Source organism: Thermothielavioides terrestris, chromosome 1 (assembly GCF_000226115.1).
Source record: "Thermothielavioides terrestris NRRL 8126 chromosome 1, complete sequence".
Classification (NCBI taxonomy): Eukaryota; Fungi; Ascomycota; class Sordariomycetes; order Sordariales; family Chaetomiaceae; genus Thermothielavioides; species Thermothielavioides terrestris.
In genome coordinates, this window is record NC_016457.1 from 5,938,891 (window position 1) to 5,958,493 (window position 19,603).

General features: G+C 60.4%; 8 protein-coding genes across 8 annotated transcripts; 4 read left to right on the top strand and 4 right to left on the bottom strand.

The window, feature by feature from the left end:
- The first annotated feature begins 1,512 nt into the window (after positions 1-1,512).
- THITE_2109230 (uncharacterized protein) lies at positions 1,513-3,157 on the top strand. Its single transcript, XM_003649984.1, has 5 exons — positions 1,513-1,861; positions 1,926-2,111; positions 2,187-2,359; positions 2,421-2,766; positions 2,859-3,157. The coding sequence occupies exons 1-5, from the start codon at positions 1,580-1,582 to the stop codon at positions 3,051-3,053; spliced, it is 1,182 nt and encodes a 393-aa protein (XP_003650032.1). The 5' UTR covers positions 1,513-1,579; the 3' UTR covers positions 3,054-3,157.
- Positions 3,158-4,375: 1,218 nt separating this feature from the next.
- THITE_2109231 (uncharacterized protein) lies at positions 4,376-5,873 on the top strand. Its single transcript, XM_003649985.1, has 2 exons — positions 4,376-4,872; positions 4,952-5,873. Exons 1-2 carry the CDS (start codon positions 4,602-4,604, stop codon positions 5,647-5,649), a joined length of 969 nt encoding a protein of 322 aa, XP_003650033.1. The 5' UTR covers positions 4,376-4,601; the 3' UTR covers positions 5,650-5,873.
- A 625-nt stretch (positions 5,874-6,498) lies between these two features.
- Positions 6,499-7,157, bottom strand: THITE_2085213 (uncharacterized protein; the record flags this gene model as incomplete). Its single annotated transcript, XM_003649986.1, has 2 exons — positions 6,499-7,048; positions 7,120-7,157. 2 exons carry the CDS (start codon positions 7,155-7,157, stop codon positions 6,499-6,501), a joined length of 588 nt encoding a protein of 195 aa, XP_003650034.1.
- Positions 7,158-8,244: 1,087 nt separating this feature from the next.
- THITE_2141752 (uncharacterized protein) lies at positions 8,245-10,364 on the bottom strand (the record flags this gene model as incomplete). Its single annotated transcript, XM_003649987.1, has 4 exons — positions 8,245-8,740; positions 8,823-9,160; positions 9,225-9,527; positions 9,606-10,364. 4 exons carry the CDS (start codon positions 10,362-10,364, stop codon positions 8,245-8,247), a joined length of 1,896 nt encoding a protein of 631 aa, XP_003650035.1.
- Positions 10,365-11,063: 699 nt separating this feature from the next.
- THITE_2109233 (uncharacterized protein) lies at positions 11,064-13,049 on the bottom strand. Its single transcript, XM_003649988.1, has 2 exons — positions 12,652-13,049; positions 11,064-12,570 (listed from the first exon to the last, which is right to left on the bottom strand). The coding sequence occupies exons 1-2, from the start codon at positions 12,793-12,795 to the stop codon at positions 11,353-11,355; spliced, it is 1,362 nt and encodes a 453-aa protein (XP_003650036.1). The 5' UTR covers positions 12,796-13,049; the 3' UTR covers positions 11,064-11,352.
- A 103-nt stretch (positions 13,050-13,152) lies between these two features.
- On the top strand, positions 13,153-14,939 carry THITE_2109235 (uncharacterized protein). Its single transcript, XM_003649989.1, has one exon. The coding sequence runs from the start codon at positions 13,609-13,611 to the stop codon at positions 14,716-14,718; it is 1,110 nt and encodes a 369-aa protein (XP_003650037.1). The 5' UTR covers positions 13,153-13,608; the 3' UTR covers positions 14,719-14,939.
- Positions 14,940-15,063: 124 nt separating this feature from the next.
- On the top strand, positions 15,064-16,364 carry THITE_2153318 (uncharacterized protein; the record flags this gene model as incomplete). The annotated part of the gene is made up of 4 exons (XM_003649990.1): positions 15,064-15,257; positions 15,408-15,880; positions 15,962-16,108; positions 16,201-16,364. Exons 2-4 carry the CDS (start codon positions 15,625-15,627, stop codon positions 16,362-16,364), a joined length of 567 nt encoding a protein of 188 aa, XP_003650038.1. The 5' UTR covers positions 15,064-15,257; positions 15,408-15,624.
- Positions 16,365-17,242: 878 nt separating this feature from the next.
- THITE_2109238 (uncharacterized protein) lies at positions 17,243-19,201 on the bottom strand. The gene is made up of 2 exons (XM_003649991.1): positions 18,813-19,201; positions 17,243-18,692 (listed from the first exon to the last, which is right to left on the bottom strand). The coding sequence occupies exons 1-2, from the start codon at positions 19,030-19,032 to the stop codon at positions 17,338-17,340; spliced, it is 1,575 nt and encodes a 524-aa protein (XP_003650039.1). The 5' UTR covers positions 19,033-19,201; the 3' UTR covers positions 17,243-17,337.
- Between the last annotated feature and the right edge of the window lie 402 nt (positions 19,202-19,603).

Consider the following 19,603-nt stretch of genomic DNA (forward strand, 5'->3'; position numbering starts at 1 on the left):
CCTCTCTTGGTTTCGGACATTTGATCAGTATCCTCGTAGAGCGGGGCGAAAAGCAGAGGGTGTGCTGCCAAGAGACTGCATGTCACTTGATTCTTACCGTATCTGGAAGGCAGAGGAGACAAGGTCTGGCGAATGACCCATGCCAATGGAACAGTGCTGTGGTGGCGTTCTTGATAATCCTTACTGGTGGTGTAAAGAGAGCCCGGGTGTACCTTGGAACTTTCTCATGCAGGAACGGAGGAACGGATGCTCTTTGGTAGGTAGACACGGTGACTTTGATCAGTTGATGAGCCACACTCATCACATCAGGTTCGACTCAGCAACCTGGTGTTAAGCACAAGAGCGGAAAGCTGTAACTGCCAGGGTGCTATTTGTCTAGGCATGACTACCTACCTAGGCAGTCAGCAAGTCTCCAGTTCCAACTTATCGGCCTTCTCTACAGGCCCGACCCCGCCCTCGGTCTTTTCGTCAATGCCACCTGCCCAACCTGTAACCGCAGCGCCTTGGCGTTTTCAGCGACCACCTCTCGTACCAACCAGCAGAGTCCTAACTTGCGGACGCTCGGCGCTTGCTCATGATCTCATGTTGTCCCCCACCCACTCTGGTCCCATTATGCACGGTATTGCCGAGGCTCTGTCTTTGTTTGCCCGGTGGGGGACCAATGTGATGGCGCCATCCCGCGTCGTCCCTGACGAGATCCCGTCGAGATATGGGGTGCACGACCGCCATGCTGTCTTACCCCAGAATTACATCCTTGATTCTACGTTGCACCAACTAGGCAGTGGGCTCAGCTGCGAGGGGTATACAGACATTATTCCCTGGCCGAATCAAGCGTTCGGCCAGTTCACGTGCCAATGTCACGGAGAAAAAAAAAAAGAAAAGAAAAAAAAAAGAAAAAGAAAAAAAAAAAGGCATCCGGTCACGCTCACCTCTGCTAGAAGACGATCATCAGAGGAGGTGTGGGGACACGACCGCCTTTCAGCCACGCAGTACTGAAGTCCGAGTTTTGGGGCGATGGCTGGTTCATGTCTCGTGGTCTGAAATGAACAGAACCGTAACGTATTGAGCCCCGGTATCAACACAGCTCCATAGTGGCTGTCGACATGCCATTCGTATTTTTGCAATTCTTCAACTCAGGTACGAGCCATTGATAACCAGGATCTCGGTTACACAACAGCTTCTTAGTCGTCACGGGAGCACCCGCTCGCCTGCCGGCTCGGGCTGAAGAGCTGAAGGGGGAAGGTGTGTCTCATGGCTCTCCTCTGGCTTGCCATTTTGTTCGTCATTGTCAGTAGGGACGTTGAGACCTCGTCTGAAATGCTACTCTGTTATCACGCCCCAGTGGCCCGTCGGGAGCGTTGGCTTGACCGAGAAGACTGTCGGATATGTCGAAAGTGGCAGGTCACAAGCAATATGGGGTTGATGCTCAACGCCGCGGTCACCTACTCTGTGCCAGATGCCAGAGCGATGAGGATAAATACCACGATTCCCTGCCGATCATGGCAGCACGGTCTCAGCACCAAGGTCAACACGTCGACTCCTCATCTGGGCCTCCTGTTTCCTCTTTGGTCTTATCAACATGCATCTCACCACCGTCCTCCTGGCCCTGCTGCCCGCCGCCTTTGCGGCCCCTACCGCTGAGCCCCTTGAAAAGCGGGCACCGCTCATCGCAGCCAGGGCCGGCCGTAAAGTTCCGGGCAAGTACGTCGTCGTGATGAAGGACGGCGTGAGCGAGGATAGCCTTCTCGAGGCCGTCGCCAAGCTCGAGAGCCCCGACCATGTTTACCGCAGCGGCAAGTTCAAGGGCTTCGCAGGCAAGCTCGAGGACGCCCTTCTCGATGAGATCCGTAGTCTGCCCGACGTGAGCATCCATGCCTACTACTGACGAAGTCACCATATCGCTATGGCTGCTAACATCTCTCCAGGTCGAATATGTTGAGGAGGAAGCCATCTTCACCATCAACACGTACGTCTCGCAAACCGGCGCCCCCTGGGGCCTGGGCCGCATCTCGCACAGGAACGCAGGATCCACCACGTACGTCTACGACGACAGCGCCGGCGCCGGTACCTGCGCGTACGTGATCGACACGGGCATCTACACTGGCCACTCGGTACGCTGAGCCGCTGGCTGAGCACCTGAATCCGTGTCACGTTTGTTTGGGGCATGTTGCTGACTCCCGTACCAGCAATTTGGCGGCCGCGCCACCTTTGCCGCCAACTTCGTCGACAACTCCAACACCGACGGCAACGGCCACGGCACGCATGTCGCGGGCACGATTGGCTCCAACACATACGGTGTTGCCAAGAAGACCAAGCTCTACGCTGTCAAGGTCCTCGACTCCAGCGGCTCCGGCACCACGTATGTCGGCGACACCCCTTGATCTTGGGTGCTTTCCAGACTTACTGACACATGGTCCCAGTTCTGGCGTGATTGCCGGCATCAACTACGTCGCGAGCGATGCGCCCAGCCGAAACTGCCCCAACGGCACTGTGGCCAACATGTCGCTCGGCGGCGGCTATTCAGCCTCACTCAACCGCGCCGCCGCCGCTCTCGTGGACGCGGGCGTGTTTTTGGCCGTCGCCGCCGGCAACGACAACGAGGACGCTGGTAACTCGTCGCCCTCCTCGGAGCCGTCCGTGTGCACAGTCGGCGCGACGACGAGCAGCGACGCCAGAGCCAGCTACTCCAACTACGGCTCTGTGGTGGACATCTTTGCGCCCGGCACCAACATCCTGAGCACCTGGATCGGCAGCTCGTCGGCAACGGTAAGTCCACCAGAGACAACTAACCCTCACCCCTACCCAGCCCGGCAGTTTTCATAGACGCGCCCCATGCTGATCCACAAACGTGACCGCAGAACACTATCTCGGGCACCTCGATGGCCACGCCGCACATCACCGGCCTCGGCGCCTACCTCCTGGCGCTGCTCGGTCCCAAGTCGCCCGAGGACCTGTGCGCGTACATCCGGTCGACCGGCACCTCGGGCAAGCTTAGCGGCATACCCAGCGGCACCGTCAACGTGGTGGCCTTCAACGGCAATCCCTCTGGCTAATCCCCTATATGCTCAAGTGGCATCTCAAGTCGGAGATAGCATGGTGGGAGAAGGAGGAGCAACCGCGGAGGCGTCAAAATATGGTCTGAAATAGGAGGAGGGAGGGAGGGAGGGAGGGAGGGAGCGGAGTGGCCTCACGCGTGCTGGCGTTGGCGAGGGTTACTGCACAGCTCCTCGTGGAAATCGAGCTCGTCTGAGAAGCTTCCACTTCCGCGTTCAAGGCTAAAATATTGCATTGTCTCGCTTTCTGCGGCGCGATGCCGCGACTCCTCGCTCCCATATTATCAACTTCCTCTCCATCTGAGACCTCTTGTCCTGGATATTGTGCCCAGGCCTTCTTGATTCTCCTCCCCAAACAACCCAAATCGACCCAGCTTACGCCAAGCCGGCCACTGCTTCCTTCCGCCTATCCCAGGCGTATCATGATCACGAATCAGGGGTGGGGGCGCTTTTATATTTTCGGGCTGTTTCTCATGCCGCTCGGGAATTCGCCGCGGCCCGGGAGCTTTGTCCTCATTTTTTTTTCCGCAGCCAACTCGCCTTGGGATGTGCAGGCTTGTTGGTCTCAAGCTCCCACTGGAGTCAGCGGGTGGATGGAGCAAGTTGAAAGCAGGACATGGCCAAGCCCAAATGCAGAGTCAACCACGACGTATCTCCCCTGTGTTATACTGGGTAACTGCTCTACAATAATCCGTGTTCCGTATTGGTCTATACACGTATATGTATCTCAGGTTTCTATGTACGGATAACTGTGACACGTCTCGCAGCCGACCGTGGATCCACGAATCCTTCCTTCGACGAACACCCCCCAGACCGTGGCCTAGACTCAACACAGATGGTCCGAAAACCATCGGATGTAGTTAACGAATTACACTAGGGAATTACTCCATAAGCTGCACAAGAGTTCGACTGAAGACCCGGCCCCAAAAACGACAGGAAATCACGAAATCAAAACGTGGTCCAGACACTCCTAAGATAGAAAAAAAGCAAAGAAAAGAACCGTGCTTCGCTCGCGCCGCTCTCGTCCTCTCCCATCCACCGTCCATGCTTCTGTCTCGGGTTCCCACGCCCCCAAACACAGAAGGAAGCTGGAGCAGGAATGGACTTGGCATTTGCTCGGGTAACTAGCGTCTCGGCCAGAATCTCAAATCATTGGCCCCTTGCCAGCCAAGACGGCGGCACCGCAGCGCGCGGGCGGCACAGGAGCCCACGGCTGTGGGTCTGGGTCAGTCTGCCCAGCGGTGACTGGTGAGTGGTGGCCTGATGCTTACCGCAGTACTATGTACCGCAGTGCACAGTTAAGTGAATCTTTGCCAGAAATGTTGGTGTTCCGCTGGGGGCCAAAACTTCCCTCATTATCTGAATAAAGAACGAACCCACCGAAACTGTCCACGTTCTCTCTTCCCTGCCCCAATCCCTCCGCAAAGTCACGCCTCAAGCTCTGCGCTATGCGCTCCAGGGGTTCAATCCTCCTCCTCCAACGGACCCGTACCTCAACGCCCCGATCCGGGTCCAGAGTTGGCCAAACCCGACCGTCCAGCTAGCATCATGAAGTCGCTCGTCGCGCTGCTCGCCCATCTCGTCGTCCTGCAGACCGCTCCGGCGACAGCGACATGTTACTACCCAAACGGGGGCGTGGCCAAATACGACGTCCCCTGCGACCCTGAAGCCGAGGTCAGCGCCTGCTGCGGCGCCGTCGGCATCAACGGCTACGCCTGCCTCACCAACAACCTCTGCAAGGGCGCCGACGGGAAGATCATCCGGGGCACCTGTACGGACCAGTCCTGGAACTCACCTGACTGCCCGCATTACTGCGAGCGTACGTCGCCCCTCCTCCCCCCCCAAAGTCTCACGGATAAAGACTGGTGGCGCGTGTGCTCACTCAAGGTTGCCGCCAGGTTCGGATTGGGACAACAACGGCCACGACCTGGTCTCGTGCCAGAATGTCACCAACAACGACCTGTGGTACTGCTGCAGCGGCGTCGACGACTGCTGCGACTCCGGCGTCGGCCGTTTCACCGTTCAACCGTCCAACCCGCAGACATGGGCTCTGTGGGACAACTCGAAGAGCGCGTACGTAGTCAAGACGCCGCGCCCGACGTCGACGACGACGACGTCCTCCTCCTCGACGACCTCGAGCAGCGCTACGACCACGGCAGGCGGCTCGGACGGAGCCTCGGCGACGTCATCGACCCCGGGCACCGGCGGGTTGCCCTCGCAGACCTCGTCGGCAAACAACCAGGCGGAGCCGGTATCCGCCCAGTCGAGCGGCCTCTCGACGGGCGCGAAGGCGGGCATCGGGGTGGGCGCGGCGGTCGGCGCGCTGCTCGTCGCGGCGGTCGCCTACCTGTGGTGGAAGCTGAACAAGGTGCAGCGGGAACATCAGCAGTACGCGGGAGGGGAGGTCCTGCCGCCGACCATGCCCTACTATCCGCAGGCACCGCCCCTCAAGACCGAGCTGCCGTCCGAGCCCGAGGCCCACGAGCTGCAGGCCGGCCACTACCCGGCCGGGGTCGAAGCAGAGATGGACGGCTCCCCGGCGTGGTCCCCGGCTCCCCCGCCCTCCGCTCATGCTTACAGTACGAGTCCGCAATGACGGGGCTGGGCTCTTTTTCCCGGCTGGGCGGGCCAGCCATAGCTGCATGCATGTACCGTTGCACAGCGTCCACTTAATTCTAGTTCACTTAATGTACATATGTGCATATGCAGTACGTGTCTGTCGATCTGTGTGACCAATGCCAACACATCTTGTAACCTGCTCCCAATTACCTTGACCTCGCTGCCACCGCTGTCTACATCCTGCGCTCACCCACGCGGAACTGGGGGCTGTCGAAGGGGGCGTGGGATGGACACTGGCTCCTGCCGCCTCCCCCGCAGGGGTGCGGCGTGATGCGACAGCCGAAAGAATTTATAATCATTCACCAGCCCGCAGGCAACTCCAACGCCCTGGGCAGACTGGCCGGTTCGAGCCGAACTTCCTAGGTCCGCAAGTTGTTTGTCCTCCCATTGCTGGGTTGAGCCATGCGAGGTCCCGTCGCCAATGCAACCACTCCAGGTTGGCTGTGGAAGTGCCTGTGTTCATTGCTTCCTTCTTCTCTTCCAGGTCCCACTTATCTGACGACTCTCGTCTAACAGCAGGTGCCATTTGCCAAAGATCAATAGCTTGGGCTGCTTGCGGGCGTTGCGCAGGAGGAGAGCCAATGCCGTAGCTCTGAAGGATGATCCTGAAACGTCGATCTCACGCCAGACGCAGAAGTCCCAAGCGGTTTGACACTTGCTCTTCGCTACAGATGATGCTCTCTCTGAATATTTGTGTGTGTCTGCAGAGGTAATCACTTGCAAGCGGACATGACGCTTGCTGATGCTCAGTTTGGTTCCGCCCTTCCCTTCCATCCAGACCAACAACCTTGAACCACTGGCTACCTAGGAAGCCATCATCACACCACTAGCAAGCCGCCGTCTGCACGTCGTACACGGTGGTGCAACCGATCTTGTTGCACGCGTTGGGGTCGCTGCACGGGAACGAGACGGTGGCGGTGGGCAGGGCGCCGGTGCAGCCGCACGGCCGCGTCACCACCGACGTGGTCGCGCACCCGGGCAGGAAGCACGTCTTGCACGCCGTCGCCGTGCGCGTGAGCGTCGGGCAGCTGACGCTGCTGCTGCAGGGCTTGGTGAAGGTCGTCGTGTGGACGTCGGTGCGCGTGGTCGTGGCCGTGGTCGTCGCCGTGGTGGTAGCGGTCGTCGTGCTGACGCTCGTCTGCACGCTCGTCTGCACGCTCGTCTGCACGCTCGTCTGCACGCTCGTCTGCACGCTGGTGCTAATCACGGTCGATGTCACCGTGTCCTGCTCGATGTAGCTTTCGGTCGTCGTCACCGTCGAGGTTACCGTCTCCGTCTCCGTCTCCGTCTCCGTCTCCGTCTCGGTCACCGTCAGGATGATGGGGCAGCCAGTGCGGACCGTGCTCGGCGTCAGCGTGATTTGGCCGAGTGCGGCGCTGGGAGAGGACAGCAGCGGGTTAGATACGTGGGACGAAAAGGAGCACACAGCCTGGAAGGGCGACCCTACCTCGCAAGACCGAGGACGAGGACAACCCGGGTGAGCATCGTGGAGGTTGAGTCAGCGTTCTCCTTCAAGCTAAGGAGGGACAGAGTGCTGTGGTGTCTGGGCGATGACGTTGACGTCTCGAGATGCAAGCGCAGATTGGCCTCATCAACCCGAGGATCTTGAGGAAAGACAAGAGACTTTAAGCTTTCCGTGATGTCCCCATCGTCCATCGTCCCAGATCCGAAGCCACGACCTTGGCGTTCTCCTCCGAGTTGGGTACCGTAAATTGAGGTCTATATCGCGGAACATCCTCTTCGGGCATGCGACGGCCAAGTTGCGCCCAAGGGACAGCCCAGCCAATATTCAGGGACCGGTGCGTCCCGGTTCCTGGGTCGTTCCAGACTTTTGGCTTGCCTCTTCCAGACTCTTCTCGCAGCTGTCACCAGGTAGGACCAATGGTGTTTGTTTCCGCAAATCTTGATGTTGCAGCGGTCCCTTGACTGGCATGCCATCCTCCGCGGGGCCAATGTAGCGGTTGAATTGAAGCCGTCCAGTATCCCGGAAAAGTTAATCAACGAGAAGCTATAAATATCAACTCACATGTCGACGCTAGCCCATGAGTGGCCCAGAGGGGAAGGACCGTAGAGAGAGAACATCTGTCCTCGAACTCTATGGCTGGACGAGTCCAGTAATAGTATGAAAGATACAACACCAAACATCGACTATGTAGGTAGTGTACCCCAGTAGTGCTTGCAACATGACCTAGCAAAGTCACATCAAAACATGGGCCCTACATCCTCCGTATTTAATCATTAATAAGCCACCTTCCCTGCCTGTCCACGTTGAACGAGCGATGGAAGCCGGCTCGCTTCTCGGCTCTCTCTGGTATACCTTCTTCGACGAGTTGGTCCAGCTGTGCGACCCCTCGACCTAGCCTGACCGGTGGGATGGCCCTTCCTGGGCGGCTTGACCCCATCCATCGACGCTATATGCAAAGCATCCGAACCACCCACCCACCTGGCCCAGTTCCCTCCTGCCGGTCCTGACGTCGGTTGCGACTGAAAAACAAGCAGGCCAGGAGCGCCGAGTCCACCGCAGGGCTGGAAACACATCTCTTCACACGATCACAGAACCACGCGGTGACGGTCACAGCTTGACGGCCGCTTGCTGCAGGGCCCTCCACTCGCGCTCGCCAAACGGGACGTAGGTCCCGTCTTTCAGCCAGAACAGGGCGTCGCCCTGGACCTTGGCGGGATCGACGCCCTGCTGGCGCAGGACGTGCTTCTGCTGCTTGTGCGTGCCCGTGTTCTGCATGCCGACGTCCTTGAGCAGGCGCAGGAACAGCGGCACCGCGTACCGCGGCAGCGTCTCCCTCGCGTGCGCCGCCAGGCTCGCCAGCAGCTCCGGCCGCGGAGGGTGCGGCGAGTCCAGCACGATGGCCACGCACCCTGCGCGGCCGTCGTGGTGCGGCAGCTGCACGCCGTACACGTTGGCTTCCAGCACGGCGGGGTGCAGGCCCAGCGCCTGCGACACCTCCGTCGTCGACACGTTTTCGCTCTTCCAGCGGAACGTGTCGCCGATGCGGTCGATGAAGTACAATCGCCCGTCGGTATCCCATTGCATCAGATCGCCTGATCGGAACCTTGGCGTTGTGTTAGCCAGATCCCGAGGCCGCTCAGAGAAAAGGGGGGAAACGGTGGTGATAGGCTGAGTATTGTACGAACCAGGCATCGCCTTTCCGGAACACATCGCGTAAGATTTTGGACTCTGTGGCCTTCTGGTTGCCAAGGTATCCCTGGAAGGCTTGTTTGATGTCGTCGGCGGGCAGGAGGACGAGGAATTCGCCCACCTCGCCGGTTTTGACGCGCTGGCAGAGACCCGTCTTGGGGTCCCTCCACGGAAGATCCGTCTCGTTGTCCACGCGGACGATGGCTGAGCGTCTCTGGAGGAAGGCGCTGGAGAAGAAGCCGTAGCGGCCGACGGCGCCTGTGCCGAACGAGTTGCGACACCGGTTCCAGAAGCCGAGGGTGCCGTCGGTGGCCGCGTAGAGTTCGAAGATGGTCTGCCAAGGATGTTCAGACTGTCATCTCGCTAGACTCCGAGTTATGGACAAGTACCACACTCACATCGATACCGAACCGGTCCCGGAACCGCTCCCAGACGTCCGGCCGCAGGCCGTGACCGACGGCCAGCCGCACGCGGTGCGCCCTGTCCAGGTTCGCACCGGTAGCCGGGTCGATCTCGGGCGGAGCGGTCGTCAGATAGCGGCCCGTCTCGCCCACATAGTGGATGACGGTCGCGTTTGCCGCGCGCACCTCCTTCCAGAACGTCTTGGTCGAAAAGCGGCGGCCGATGGCGGCGCTGGCACCGGCAACCAGCACGCCGCACACCCCCACGCAGGAAGCGGAGGTGTGGTAGAGGGGCATGCACTGGAGTGCAGGGCCAGCTCAGTCAGACATGGACTTGCTCGAGGGTCGGAGACTGGAGAGTCAAATGAGACGACTTACCGTATAGAAAACATCGTCGGGCCGCAGGCCTGCTCCCTTGGCCGCCATCATGGAAGCCAGGTAGAGTCGGGCCCACGAGAGCACGGCGGGCTTCGGCATGCCCGTCGTGCCTGACGTGTATATCAGAATGGCCATGGCAACACGATCGCTCTCGGACCGCACCGCGTCCGGATAGCGGACGGGCTCCGTGTTCCGAACCTCCTCCTCGGCCTCGGGCGAGAAGACGAGGAAGTTCGTCCCGGGCAGCGCTTCCCGCACCTCCTCGGTCACATTCCCGGCCACGCTCGGATCGACAATGACCAGCTTCGCGGTCGACGCCTGGAGCGAGTGCGCCAAGACGGCGCCCTGCAGGTGGTAGTTGATGAAGGCGGCCTTCGCGCCGATGGCCCACAGGGCAAACCACAGGAACACGAACGTCTCCGAGTTCTGGTAGTTGAGCGCCACGATGTCTCGCGGCTGCACCCCGCGGCGCTCGCGCAGCCAGGCGCCGAATCGCAGAACCTTGTCATAGGTGTCGGCGTAGGTGTACGACTTGCCCTCGAACACGATGAACGGCCTCCCCGCCGTGGTCTTGTTCAGCGCCCGCTCCTCGAGCAGATAGAAGAAGTTGAGTTTGTCGGCCCGGATGGCGCGGGAGACCTGCCGGAGAACCGAGCCGGTGACGCCGAAGAACACCAGGTCATCGGCGAGGGAGAGGCGTGCATTGAGATACGCTGCTCCGGCCAACGCGCCGGCAGCTGCGAGGACAGAAGGAACCATGGTTGATGCGGTGGCGGTGTCGAGCCGAGAGTTCAAACTTCCGTTAGTTCATCGTTCATTACTCTTGAGATTCCGATGAGCCACGGAACTAGGGGACGTTGGTGAGACCGAGCAGTGCCGCACGAATCCTGTCCAATCAATGGCCTGCACGAAACAACACAGTGGGAGGGCTTGTTCTCGGTTAAGAGATACCGACCGTTCTGGGTGAACACCTTGGACAGTCAGCACTTGGCTAAGGATAGTTATACGAGGTAAGCAGAGCGTAGCCTCGACGCAAATTAAGATCTGCAACGTTGCACTCTTGACGGCGGCTTGGAGGAGAACACATACGCAGTTCACACACCAACAAAATAAGGGGAAAAAAAGGAAGTTTGGGGGCCGCGCGGGTGGGAGAGGGGGGGGGGGGGGGGCGCGGAGGATGAGGGAACACCGAAATGGTGAGAACATCGACCGCGCTTGCACTAGCTGGAGAGCGACAGAACAGAACATCTGGCAGGCAGCGACTGGCGGGGCCGGTGAGCGTCCGAGTCTGGATGAAACGCAGCGCCGTCCCTGACTGGAGCAGTACGGACGGGAGTATGAGTGAGCGTAGGAAGGTAGGTAGTATCATGCTGAGGGCACGCTCCATGAGGAGGAAGTAAAAAGAATCAAACCTCACTCCTCGGCATCGTAGTTCTCATCCGACAAGAGAGAAGGCGGTCCAATCCCACGGACATGAGTAAAAACCGCTTTGATTGGTCTCGAGCAGCTGCTAGATATTCAAGGACGAGCCGCACAAGAACAGTTGGGAGCAAAGGATGGAAGCTTCCGCGCGGTGATGGGACCAAGAGTGTGGCGGGGACATTCGCACAACACGCAACACAAGACAGCCCGGCATCCCCGACTCGGCGGACGAGAGGATGGGACAAGGAGGTACGATGACGCCCACAATCAAGATTGCGCGGGGCCGCGCTTTTTATTTCCTCTTCTGCTCTCCAGGGTATATGTCCTATGAAGTCCCGTTGCGCTGATCCTCAACCTCACAGAACGCCTTGAACGTGACGAACTCATCATCGTCGCTGGCGGCCTCAGACTCGAGCACACACTCGGCAGTGGCGCCGACGAAGAAGACATATCCCTCCTTGATCTCCTGCACCGCCGGGCCGACGGCGATCTTGCCCTTGCCGGCCGTGCAGATGATGATGCTGGGCCCGTCGAGAGGGTCGAAAGTGGCCTTGGCAGCGTTGCCCCTGAGCTCGGCCCGCACGACGCTGAATTCGTCGATCGGCGGGTCGTACAGAGTAACGGCCGAGCCGGAGCTGTAGGCAGCCCGGTTGAGCGTTGCGTAAGGGTATTCGGCAGGGTGCATCTTCTGCTCGTCGATGGGCGCGTAGTTGTAGGTGAGCATGTTGACGAGGGTGTCGACATCCTTGAACTTGGGCGTGAAGCCTGCTCGTACCACGTTGTCGCTGCTCGCCATGCACTCGACGATGTCGCCGCTGATGTAGGCGTGAATGTCGTCGGCGCGGAGGAAGAGGGCCTCGCCGGGCTGGAGCGTGACGTAGTTGAGGAAGAAGAGGACGAAGAGGCCGTAGTCGGCGCCGAACTGGCCGTGCAGGCGACGGACCAACTCGGCAAGCACTGATCCGGGCGTGGCACTGACACCGCCTCCTGCGAAGTCAGGCCCAGCGTTGGTAGCGTCGTCGACGAGCACCTTGGCGGCGGCGGCCATGTCGGCTTCAGACGATGACATCAGCGCGGAGAATACCTTTTGCAGGGCCTTCTTGTTCCGTTCCACTGCCTCTGTGGAGTCGCTGTCACTCGTGTTCTTAGCCACTTCGACGAATTCGTTGGCCTGCTCCTCGCCCACCAGCTGGCGAAGCGCAGAAACAGATTCTAAGAAGTGGGCTATCTCCCCCAGGGGGCGAAAGCCGCAGAGGCCTTCAAACGGAGTGATGGCGATGGCCATCTCGGGCTTGTGGTTGTCATCCGGGTAGTTTTTGGGATCGCGTGCGTGGAGCTGCTCGGCGAGCTTCTTGTTGGGGTGGGCCTGGATGGAGAGCGCCTTGTTGATGGAGAGGACCTTGAAGAGGAACGGGACCTTGTTGCCGTAGCGAGCAGCAACCGAGGGGGCCAACAGCGCCTGGTTCTCCTGGACGAGGTCGAGCAGCGTGCGGCCGGTGGTCACGTCTTTGGACGGGTTGGACGGATGCGTGCCCATCCATAACTGCCGCCGCGCCGTCGTCAGCCGAACTCGAACTCGCTTGATATGACCTCATCAAACTGGGGGAAGAATGACAAGACCTGCCTCTGCGTACGGCCGGTCATCCTGGATCGTGAAATCGGCAGCGGGAGTCGCTGCAGCAAAGCGGGCAACGGCAGACTCGCCGCCCTTCTTCCCCCACTCATACGAATTGGCCCCGCACTGGAGCCGAATCAGGGGAACCTGCATCGTCGAAGAGAGTTCGGATGGAGTTTTGCCTTCTGGGCTGCCGTTGTACAAAGACGAAGAGACGGAACCCGTGTTAAAAACGGACAGACAAGCGGTGGGCCTCGCGACTTATTAACCCGCCGTGTCGAGCTGTCCGGGTATAGTGAAGGTTGACCTGGGGTGTAGGTTGGTTGACCTGGAGGTGCATCTTCCGTCCCATGTCCACTGGAGTTGCAGCCCCTCGTTTTACGTCACATGGCGGGGCAGCTCTGACCAGCCCGCTGCCGCACTGTGTTGAGCGGTTCAAAGCGGGCAGTTTTGAACTCGACGTTAGCGAACCCCCCACAGTCAAAGACACCAATCCATACAGTACAGTACGGCGGGCCCCAGACCCTGACACGCTGATGGAGACTGCATTCGTGACCGCCCTCGATTCTGCCGGACAACCTCACGGACGACAGGACGACGGCCTACCACACAAGACAAAACAGCCGCAGAACAATCTTATCCTGCATCTTCGGAATGCTTTCGACAGCATAAACACCACGGACACCGCGTCCAGATCGCTCCGACGCCGCTGCTTTTGCATCCGCAGCCCTCCAACTCCCCTTCCAACACAACGGCACCGCAGAAGGGGACCAACCGTTGCAGCTGCCACCAAACGCCGAGCGTTAGACAGAGACACACATAACTGGCGCGGACCATTCTGGCTCGAATCGGCTGCCCTAGCCGAGCCCGTTCTTCGAGGTAGCTAGCTACTGGGAAGCGCCTGGAGAGGTGCGGCAAACCTTGCGCTGGTCGGCTTGGTGTCTTGCTGCCCCCTCCCCCCTCAGCATGTCTTCACGCAACCGCAACGCGCGCGGGCCGAACCGCAACAGCGGCAGCACGCAAGGGGAGGAAGCACACTTGTGGAGCCAGGTCAAAGACGACATGCGGGCCATGATCGAAGGCATCAACGGCAGCAACGACTCGATCCGCGCCATCGTGGCGCAGGACAGCTACACGGCCAAGAACAGGGACACCGTCGACCTCGCCGCCGAGGAGCAGAAGCTGGACAACCTGCTGCGCGCCGGCGTCAAGGGCGCAGACCAATGCAAACAGCAGATCGACGCGCTAATCGAGCACGTCACCGTGCTGCGGGCGCTGGTGAAAGCGCGGGAGGACGCGGAGGCACAAGCGGCCGGCGCCGCGGGTCTCTCGGCGCGCGAGCGGCCGAGCGGACTGCTCTCGGCATCGTCGAGGTCGGCGTCGGCGCGGGCGGCGAGTGCGCGCGACAAGGAGCGCGAGAGGGACAGGGAACGAGACCGCGATCGCGATCCCGGGTCCGTGTACGAGTTCGACGGCTCCGGCGACTCCCCCGTGCCCTCGCCGGTGGGGAGGAAACTCGGCGGCAGCACGGGGGCCGGCAGCGACCGCTCAGCAAACCGGGACAGCGTCCCGCCACGAGGCGGAGACCGAGACACCCCGGGGAAGGCGGACAGCGTGCCGCCCGAGTCCGGCGGCTCCGCCTCGGCCACGGCAGCCCAGCGCGCCAAGGTCTCCTTCTTCAAGGGCCAGGACGTCGTGTTCAAGCCGAAGCCGACGACTACGACGGAGAGCACGGAATGGATGCTTGGCCAGGTGCAGCAGGTCCTGGGCGAAGGCAAGTCGCGGCGGTATAAGGTGCAGGACGCCGACCCGGACTTGCCGCCGGGCGAGCGGATCGAGTACCGGACGAGCGCCAGCAGCATGATCCCCATTCCCGCGCCGGGGGTGGAACTGCCCGAGCTCGAACGCGGCAAGACCGTGCTCGCGCTCTACCCGGATAGCACCACGTTCTACAAGGCCGAGGTGATGGGGACCGATGCGGCCACGGGCAAGGTCAGCCTGCGGTTCGAGGGCGAGGAGAACAACGTCACGTTGCAGCTCGTGGACCGGCGCTTTGTCGTCGAGTACAGGAACTGACATAACTACCGGCCGTCCCACGAGACGGCCTGGAGCCTGCGGTGCGGACGTGCCATCTTACTATCTGTTTGTTCCCCGGGTGTGGGGGATCTGGGGTCAGAGGTCGATGGATACTCAACCCAGCGTCCGAAGTTTACACAACCTTAACACACACAGTATGGTTAAATTAGCGGGTTGAATCTCCACCGCTGGGTGGTTCCGCGACGGGGACGTGCACTGGCCAGCTGTGGGCAGCCCAGCGTTTGATTGGCTGGGAAGTCAGGGGTAGGTAATAAATTCTCGGCTCTGCTCCCTTTGGGGTTCGTCGAGGCTTGGAAGCATGCAGGCAGCCTCGCTTCCCTGTCAGGGGAACAAACGCGGATCCCAGGTTCGCGTGCACACCACCTCCACCACAACCTTGATCGCAACAGAGTGAGACATTGGCTGCACGCTTTGCGTCCACTAGTCAGCCAGCGTTTTCCCCGTTCTGTCTGCCTTTCGTGTGTTGCCAGGGTCAACGCAACACGACGAATTGCTCGAGTTCCCAGTCTGCTTGCAAGGTGCGTCCTTGATTAAGGTTTACCGGTAGGGATTCGGCTGCCCCAGCCATCTCCCTACCGCTAACTAATCTCTCGTCTCATTTCCCGGTCCGATATCCGACGCCTGTGCTCGAAGCTGACAGATAGTCCTTGCCTATCTTGCGGCTCCAGATTCTTGCTTGCATTGCGCGACAGCACAATTCTCGACCCGCACAATCCAGACGACTAAACGACTCTTTTCTGCCCCCCCCTTGCCGTTCGCTGTTGCATAGTTACTGCGTCGCTTACCGCGTCGCCAAACGCTGCTCGGTCGTCTCCGCTTTCGCAGCGCTTCCCTCACCCTCTTCCTGACACGAAAGGGTCCCCGCGAACAGCGACACCGGCCAAAATGGGCGCCTCCATGTCCATTTCGAGCCTCTTTGGCAAGCTCTTCGGCTCCAAGGAAGTGCGCATCCTGATGCTGGGCCTCGATGCGGCGGGCAAGACCACGATTCTCTACAAGCTCAAGCTGAACCAGACCATGACGACCCTCCCGACTGTCGGCTTCAACGTCGAGACGTTCACGTACCGGAACATCAAGTTTAACATGTGGGACGTCGGTGGACAGGACAAGATCCGCCCGCTGTGGAGGCATTACTACAGCGGTAAGAATTCTGTTGCTCTTGAACCATTTTCCGTCGCCAGGATCGCGGGGGGCACGAGCGCTAACAGACCGACCATGGCAGGCGCCCAGGGTCTCGTCTTCGTGGTCGATTCGTCAGACCACCGGCGGATTGACGAGGCGAAAACCGAGCTGCATCGCATCCTCAACGACCTAGAAATGTCCAACTGCCTGCTGCTGGTGCTCGCCAACAAGCAGGATCTCGAGGGCGGTATGTCCGACTCCATGGAACCTAACTCAAGAATACCACTGAATGTCCGGGTTACGACGCGGTTTGCTAACTTTTTCTCGCAAACACAACAGCCATGGACCCCCAGACGATCACCGAGAAGCTCGAGCTCTCCAAGCTCAAGGACCGGCCATGGTTCGTGCAGCCCGCCATTGCCATTGAGGGCGAGGGCCTGCCAGAGGGCTTCGGCTGGCTGTCGGACAACATCAAGAAGTCGCCCAGGTACACCGGGAAGTGAACGAGCCCAGTTCTCCGCCGCGAACCGCAACATAACCGCCGAGGCTTGCAAGGGGAGCGGGGAATGACGGCGGAACTGCCTGTCCTTCCGGCTCGACACATCTTGGCCTTCGTTCGGCAATCCGAGTCGGCCTATGCGGGGTGACGGTCGCGGGACTCTGCTCTCTGTGCCTCGCACCCAACCACGTACAAGCAACAGTTTCGGATGGCCGGCCGCGGGGATGGCAGCCCCCTCCCTCGGGAAATGCAAAGAACCGGCCAACCCGTCAGCGAGAGAGAACCACTCGCTCGCCTGGGCCCTCCATCCGCCAGCTTGCCGCGCCTCAGCTCAGAGTGCCGCTGGAGGGGTTGTGTCTCGTCATTTCCTCGTCCCTTATTTGCCTCGCCAAGTCCTGCCCACCGTCGGTTTGCCCCTTTGTCACTTGATGTCTATCTCTTACGACCCTCTTATTATTTTATACCTTAATGTCTGGGCCCCAGCCCGCCCTTCTCTCTCTCTCTCTCCTTTTTTTTTCTTCTCTTTTTCCCTTAATATGTTCGCCAGAGCCGGAGGAAACGCAGTCTATACCCAGGAGTACAGGGAGGAAGGGGTGTGTGGTGGAAGGCAACTTGAGCGTCGGAGTTTTGAGCGCGTGGGAAATGAAATGCAGTCCAGTCGGAGATCGAGTTCACTTCCACTTGTATGCGCTCATGCTCAGATGCTTCTCTTGACAAAGATGCACGGGGGCGCCAGTATCTCAGCTTTCTGCCCCAGCCCGCTAAGTGAACACCTCACAACCGTATAATGACGCCAACAGCGGATATGGTATCTACGGTTCCTGATGATCGACCCTTGCCACCAACGCCCGGAAATGCTCACTCACGCCTGCCTGTCCAGCATCTTCAGATTTTCAAACGCCCAACGCCAAACTCGCCCTAATTCAATGACCAGCCCTGCCCTGCCCAACCCTGCCTTACCCATCCCATCCCAACCGTTACTCCTTAACCCTCTTCACCGGCCGCGCGAGCGAGTCGTCAGGCAGCCCGCTGCGCTTGGTGCCGGGGAGCGAGCTGGTGCGGATGTCGTTGTCGTCCTGGCTGACGCGGCGGTGCGGGTACTCGGTCTTGAGCCCCTCGAAGCAGTTGGCGCTGACCGGGTCGCCCGTGCTGAAGAAGGGGTGCTGCAGCGCCGCCGCCGCCGTCAGCCGCTTCTCCGGGTCGTACTCCAGCAGGCCCGCCAGCAGCTTGTACCCTTCGGCGCCGAGGGTTGCGAGCGGGTTTCCGCCGCCGCCCCCGCCGCCCCCGCCGGGGCCGGTGGAGCCGGTGTGTTGTTGTTGTTGCTGCTGGCCGACGCCGATCGTGTTGTAGTACCACTTTTCCAGCTGGCTTGCCCCGGCGCCTGGGGGCTGGCGCGGCGACGATTGGTAGGCGCCGGCTTGATGGTGTTGTTGTTGTTGGTGGTGGTGGTGTTGGTGGTGGTGGCCGTGGCTGACGGGCGGCTGCAGCGTTGCCAGCTGGCTGTACTCGGTGGTGCTGGTCAGTAGCGGCCAGCGCTCCTTGGTCGGCAGGCCCAGGATGTCGACGATCTTCTGCATCTGGTTCCGCTGGAACGGCACGGTCTTCTTGCTGTCCATCTTGGCCTCCTCGCCCTTGAAGATGGGCCGCAGCGAGAGCAGCTCGGCAAAGATGCAGCCGACGGCCCACAGGTCGATGGCGGGCGTGTAATGGCGGCTGCCCAGCAACAGCTCGGGGGCGCGGTACCAGATGGTGACGACGACCTTGTCGCCGCTGTACAGGCTGTGCAGCGGCTTGTAGGACAGGCGGGCGAGCCCGAGGTCGCCGATCTTGACCTCGCCGGCCGACGTGACCATGATGTTGGCGGGCTTGAGATCGCGGTGCAGCACCCAGTTCGCGTGCAGGTACTGGCAGCCGTTGAGCAGCTGGAACATGATGCTCTTGATGGTGGTCGGCGGGATGGGGTGGCGCGGCTGCTGGGTGTGGTGATGGATGATCTGGAGCAGGTCGTGCTCGGCGTACTCGAACACCATGAAGATGCATTTGTCCTCGAGGATGATTTCGATCAGGCGGATGATGTTCTGGTGGTTGAGCTCGGAGCACAGGGCCATCTCGCGCACGGCCGACTGCGAGATGCCCGTGTACGAGGCCTGCTCGCCCTCCTTGTCGGGCTTGAACTTCTTGATGGCGAACTCGCCGCCCTGGCCGTGGCGGCCCAGGGCCTTGTAAACCCTGCCATACGTGCCGCTGCTGATGAAGCCGACGACCTTGTACCTGTCTGTTACCCGGACCTTGCTCTGGTAGCTCATGGATCCGGTGCCACGGTCTGCCGGGTCTGCGGGAGGGGAGGGGACGGGTTAGCAAGTCAAGAGACGTTCCTGTGTCCTGTGTTCCATCTCCGAAGAGGGGCCCGGATAGGGTCGGTGAAGAGGACGATGGTAGAAGAACAACTGACAAGGCCTTGGCTGGAAGCTGACTTCAGCCCTCGGGCGCTTGGCCTGGCTCATGGCGACGTCCGGGAGCAGCGGGAAGACAGAGAAGGGTGCCGCGGCGGACGCATCCTGATGCATCAGGCCCGACGAGTTAGGCGCCCTGGCAGGATGGGCGCCACCATACGGCTTGGCGTATCCGTATGGTCGCTGGGTCGCCGAAGGTGGAGCGTGTCGATTTTCCATGAGGGACCAGAGCGCTTTCCCTCGGGGGCGCACCGCTATTGGCAGCCGTAGCAACACCACCTCATGCTGCAGTTCTCACTGCCGCACCCTGCTACCCGCTGAAAGCCAGGACGAGCGTGTTGGGATGGGAGGAAGAGGGCCCAAAACCAGGAACCGGCGGGCGGAGAGGACCGAGTAGAAAACTTGGGCAAGCTCGGGCTCCTTCGGGTAGCGGCAGCTCCTCCCGTAACCGCAGCGTCACGGGGGACAAGAGATGGAAACGAGAGGGGGAGAGAGAGAGAGAGAAGACGCCGGAAAGGGGGGAAAGATGGGGGATCGAGAGACGGAGAAACAAGTCCATGATTACCTTCGAAGGCGGCCTGCACGCTTCTCTTCAATGTCTGAGTTCTGACAGCGGAGACCGACCCCGGGCCCGCAGAAGTGGACGGTGGATTTGTGAGGCTCATTTGATCATTTGCTGGCAGCCCAGGGGAGGGGCCAACACCGAAGAAGAGATTGGGGCCGACGGCTGCCCGGAACCCAGGACCCAGGACCAGGACCCAGGATCAGGACCCGGGACCCAGGATGGGGC

Coding starts and splice junctions, on each gene's coding strand:
- THITE_2109230 (XM_003649984.1), top strand. CDS start 1,580: ATGCATCTCACCACCGTCCTCCTGGCCCTGCTGCCCGCCGCCTTTGCG. Junction 2,112..2,186: donor GCATCTACACTGGCCACTCG/GTACGCTGAGCC, acceptor CTCCCGTACCAG/CAATTTGGCGGCCGCGCCAC. Junction 2,360..2,420: donor TCCAGCGGCTCCGGCACCAC/GTATGTCGGCGA, acceptor ACATGGTCCCAG/TTCTGGCGTGATTGCCGGCA.
- THITE_2109231 (XM_003649985.1), top strand. CDS start 4,602: ATGAAGTCGCTCGTCGCGCTGCTCGCCCATCTCGTCGTCCTGCAGACC. Junction 4,873..4,951: donor CTGCCCGCATTACTGCGAGC/GTACGTCGCCCC, acceptor GGTTGCCGCCAG/GTTCGGATTGGGACAACAAC.
- THITE_2109233 (XM_003649988.1), bottom strand. CDS start 12,795: ATGCAGGTTCCCCTGATTCGGCTCCAGTGCGGGGCCAATTCGTATGAG. Junction 12,571..12,651: donor ATGACCGGCCGTACGCAGAG/GCAGGTCTTGTC, acceptor GCGCGGCGGCAG/TTATGGATGGGCACGCATCC.
- THITE_2109235 (XM_003649989.1), top strand. CDS start 13,609: ATGTCTTCACGCAACCGCAACGCGCGCGGGCCGAACCGCAACAGCGGC.
- THITE_2109238 (XM_003649991.1), bottom strand. CDS start 19,032: ATGGAAAATCGACACGCTCCACCTTCGGCGACCCAGCGACCATACGGA. Junction 18,693..18,812: donor CAGCTTCCAGCCAAGGCCTT/GTCAGTTGTTCT, acceptor CCCCTCCCGCAG/ACCCGGCAGACCGTGGCACC.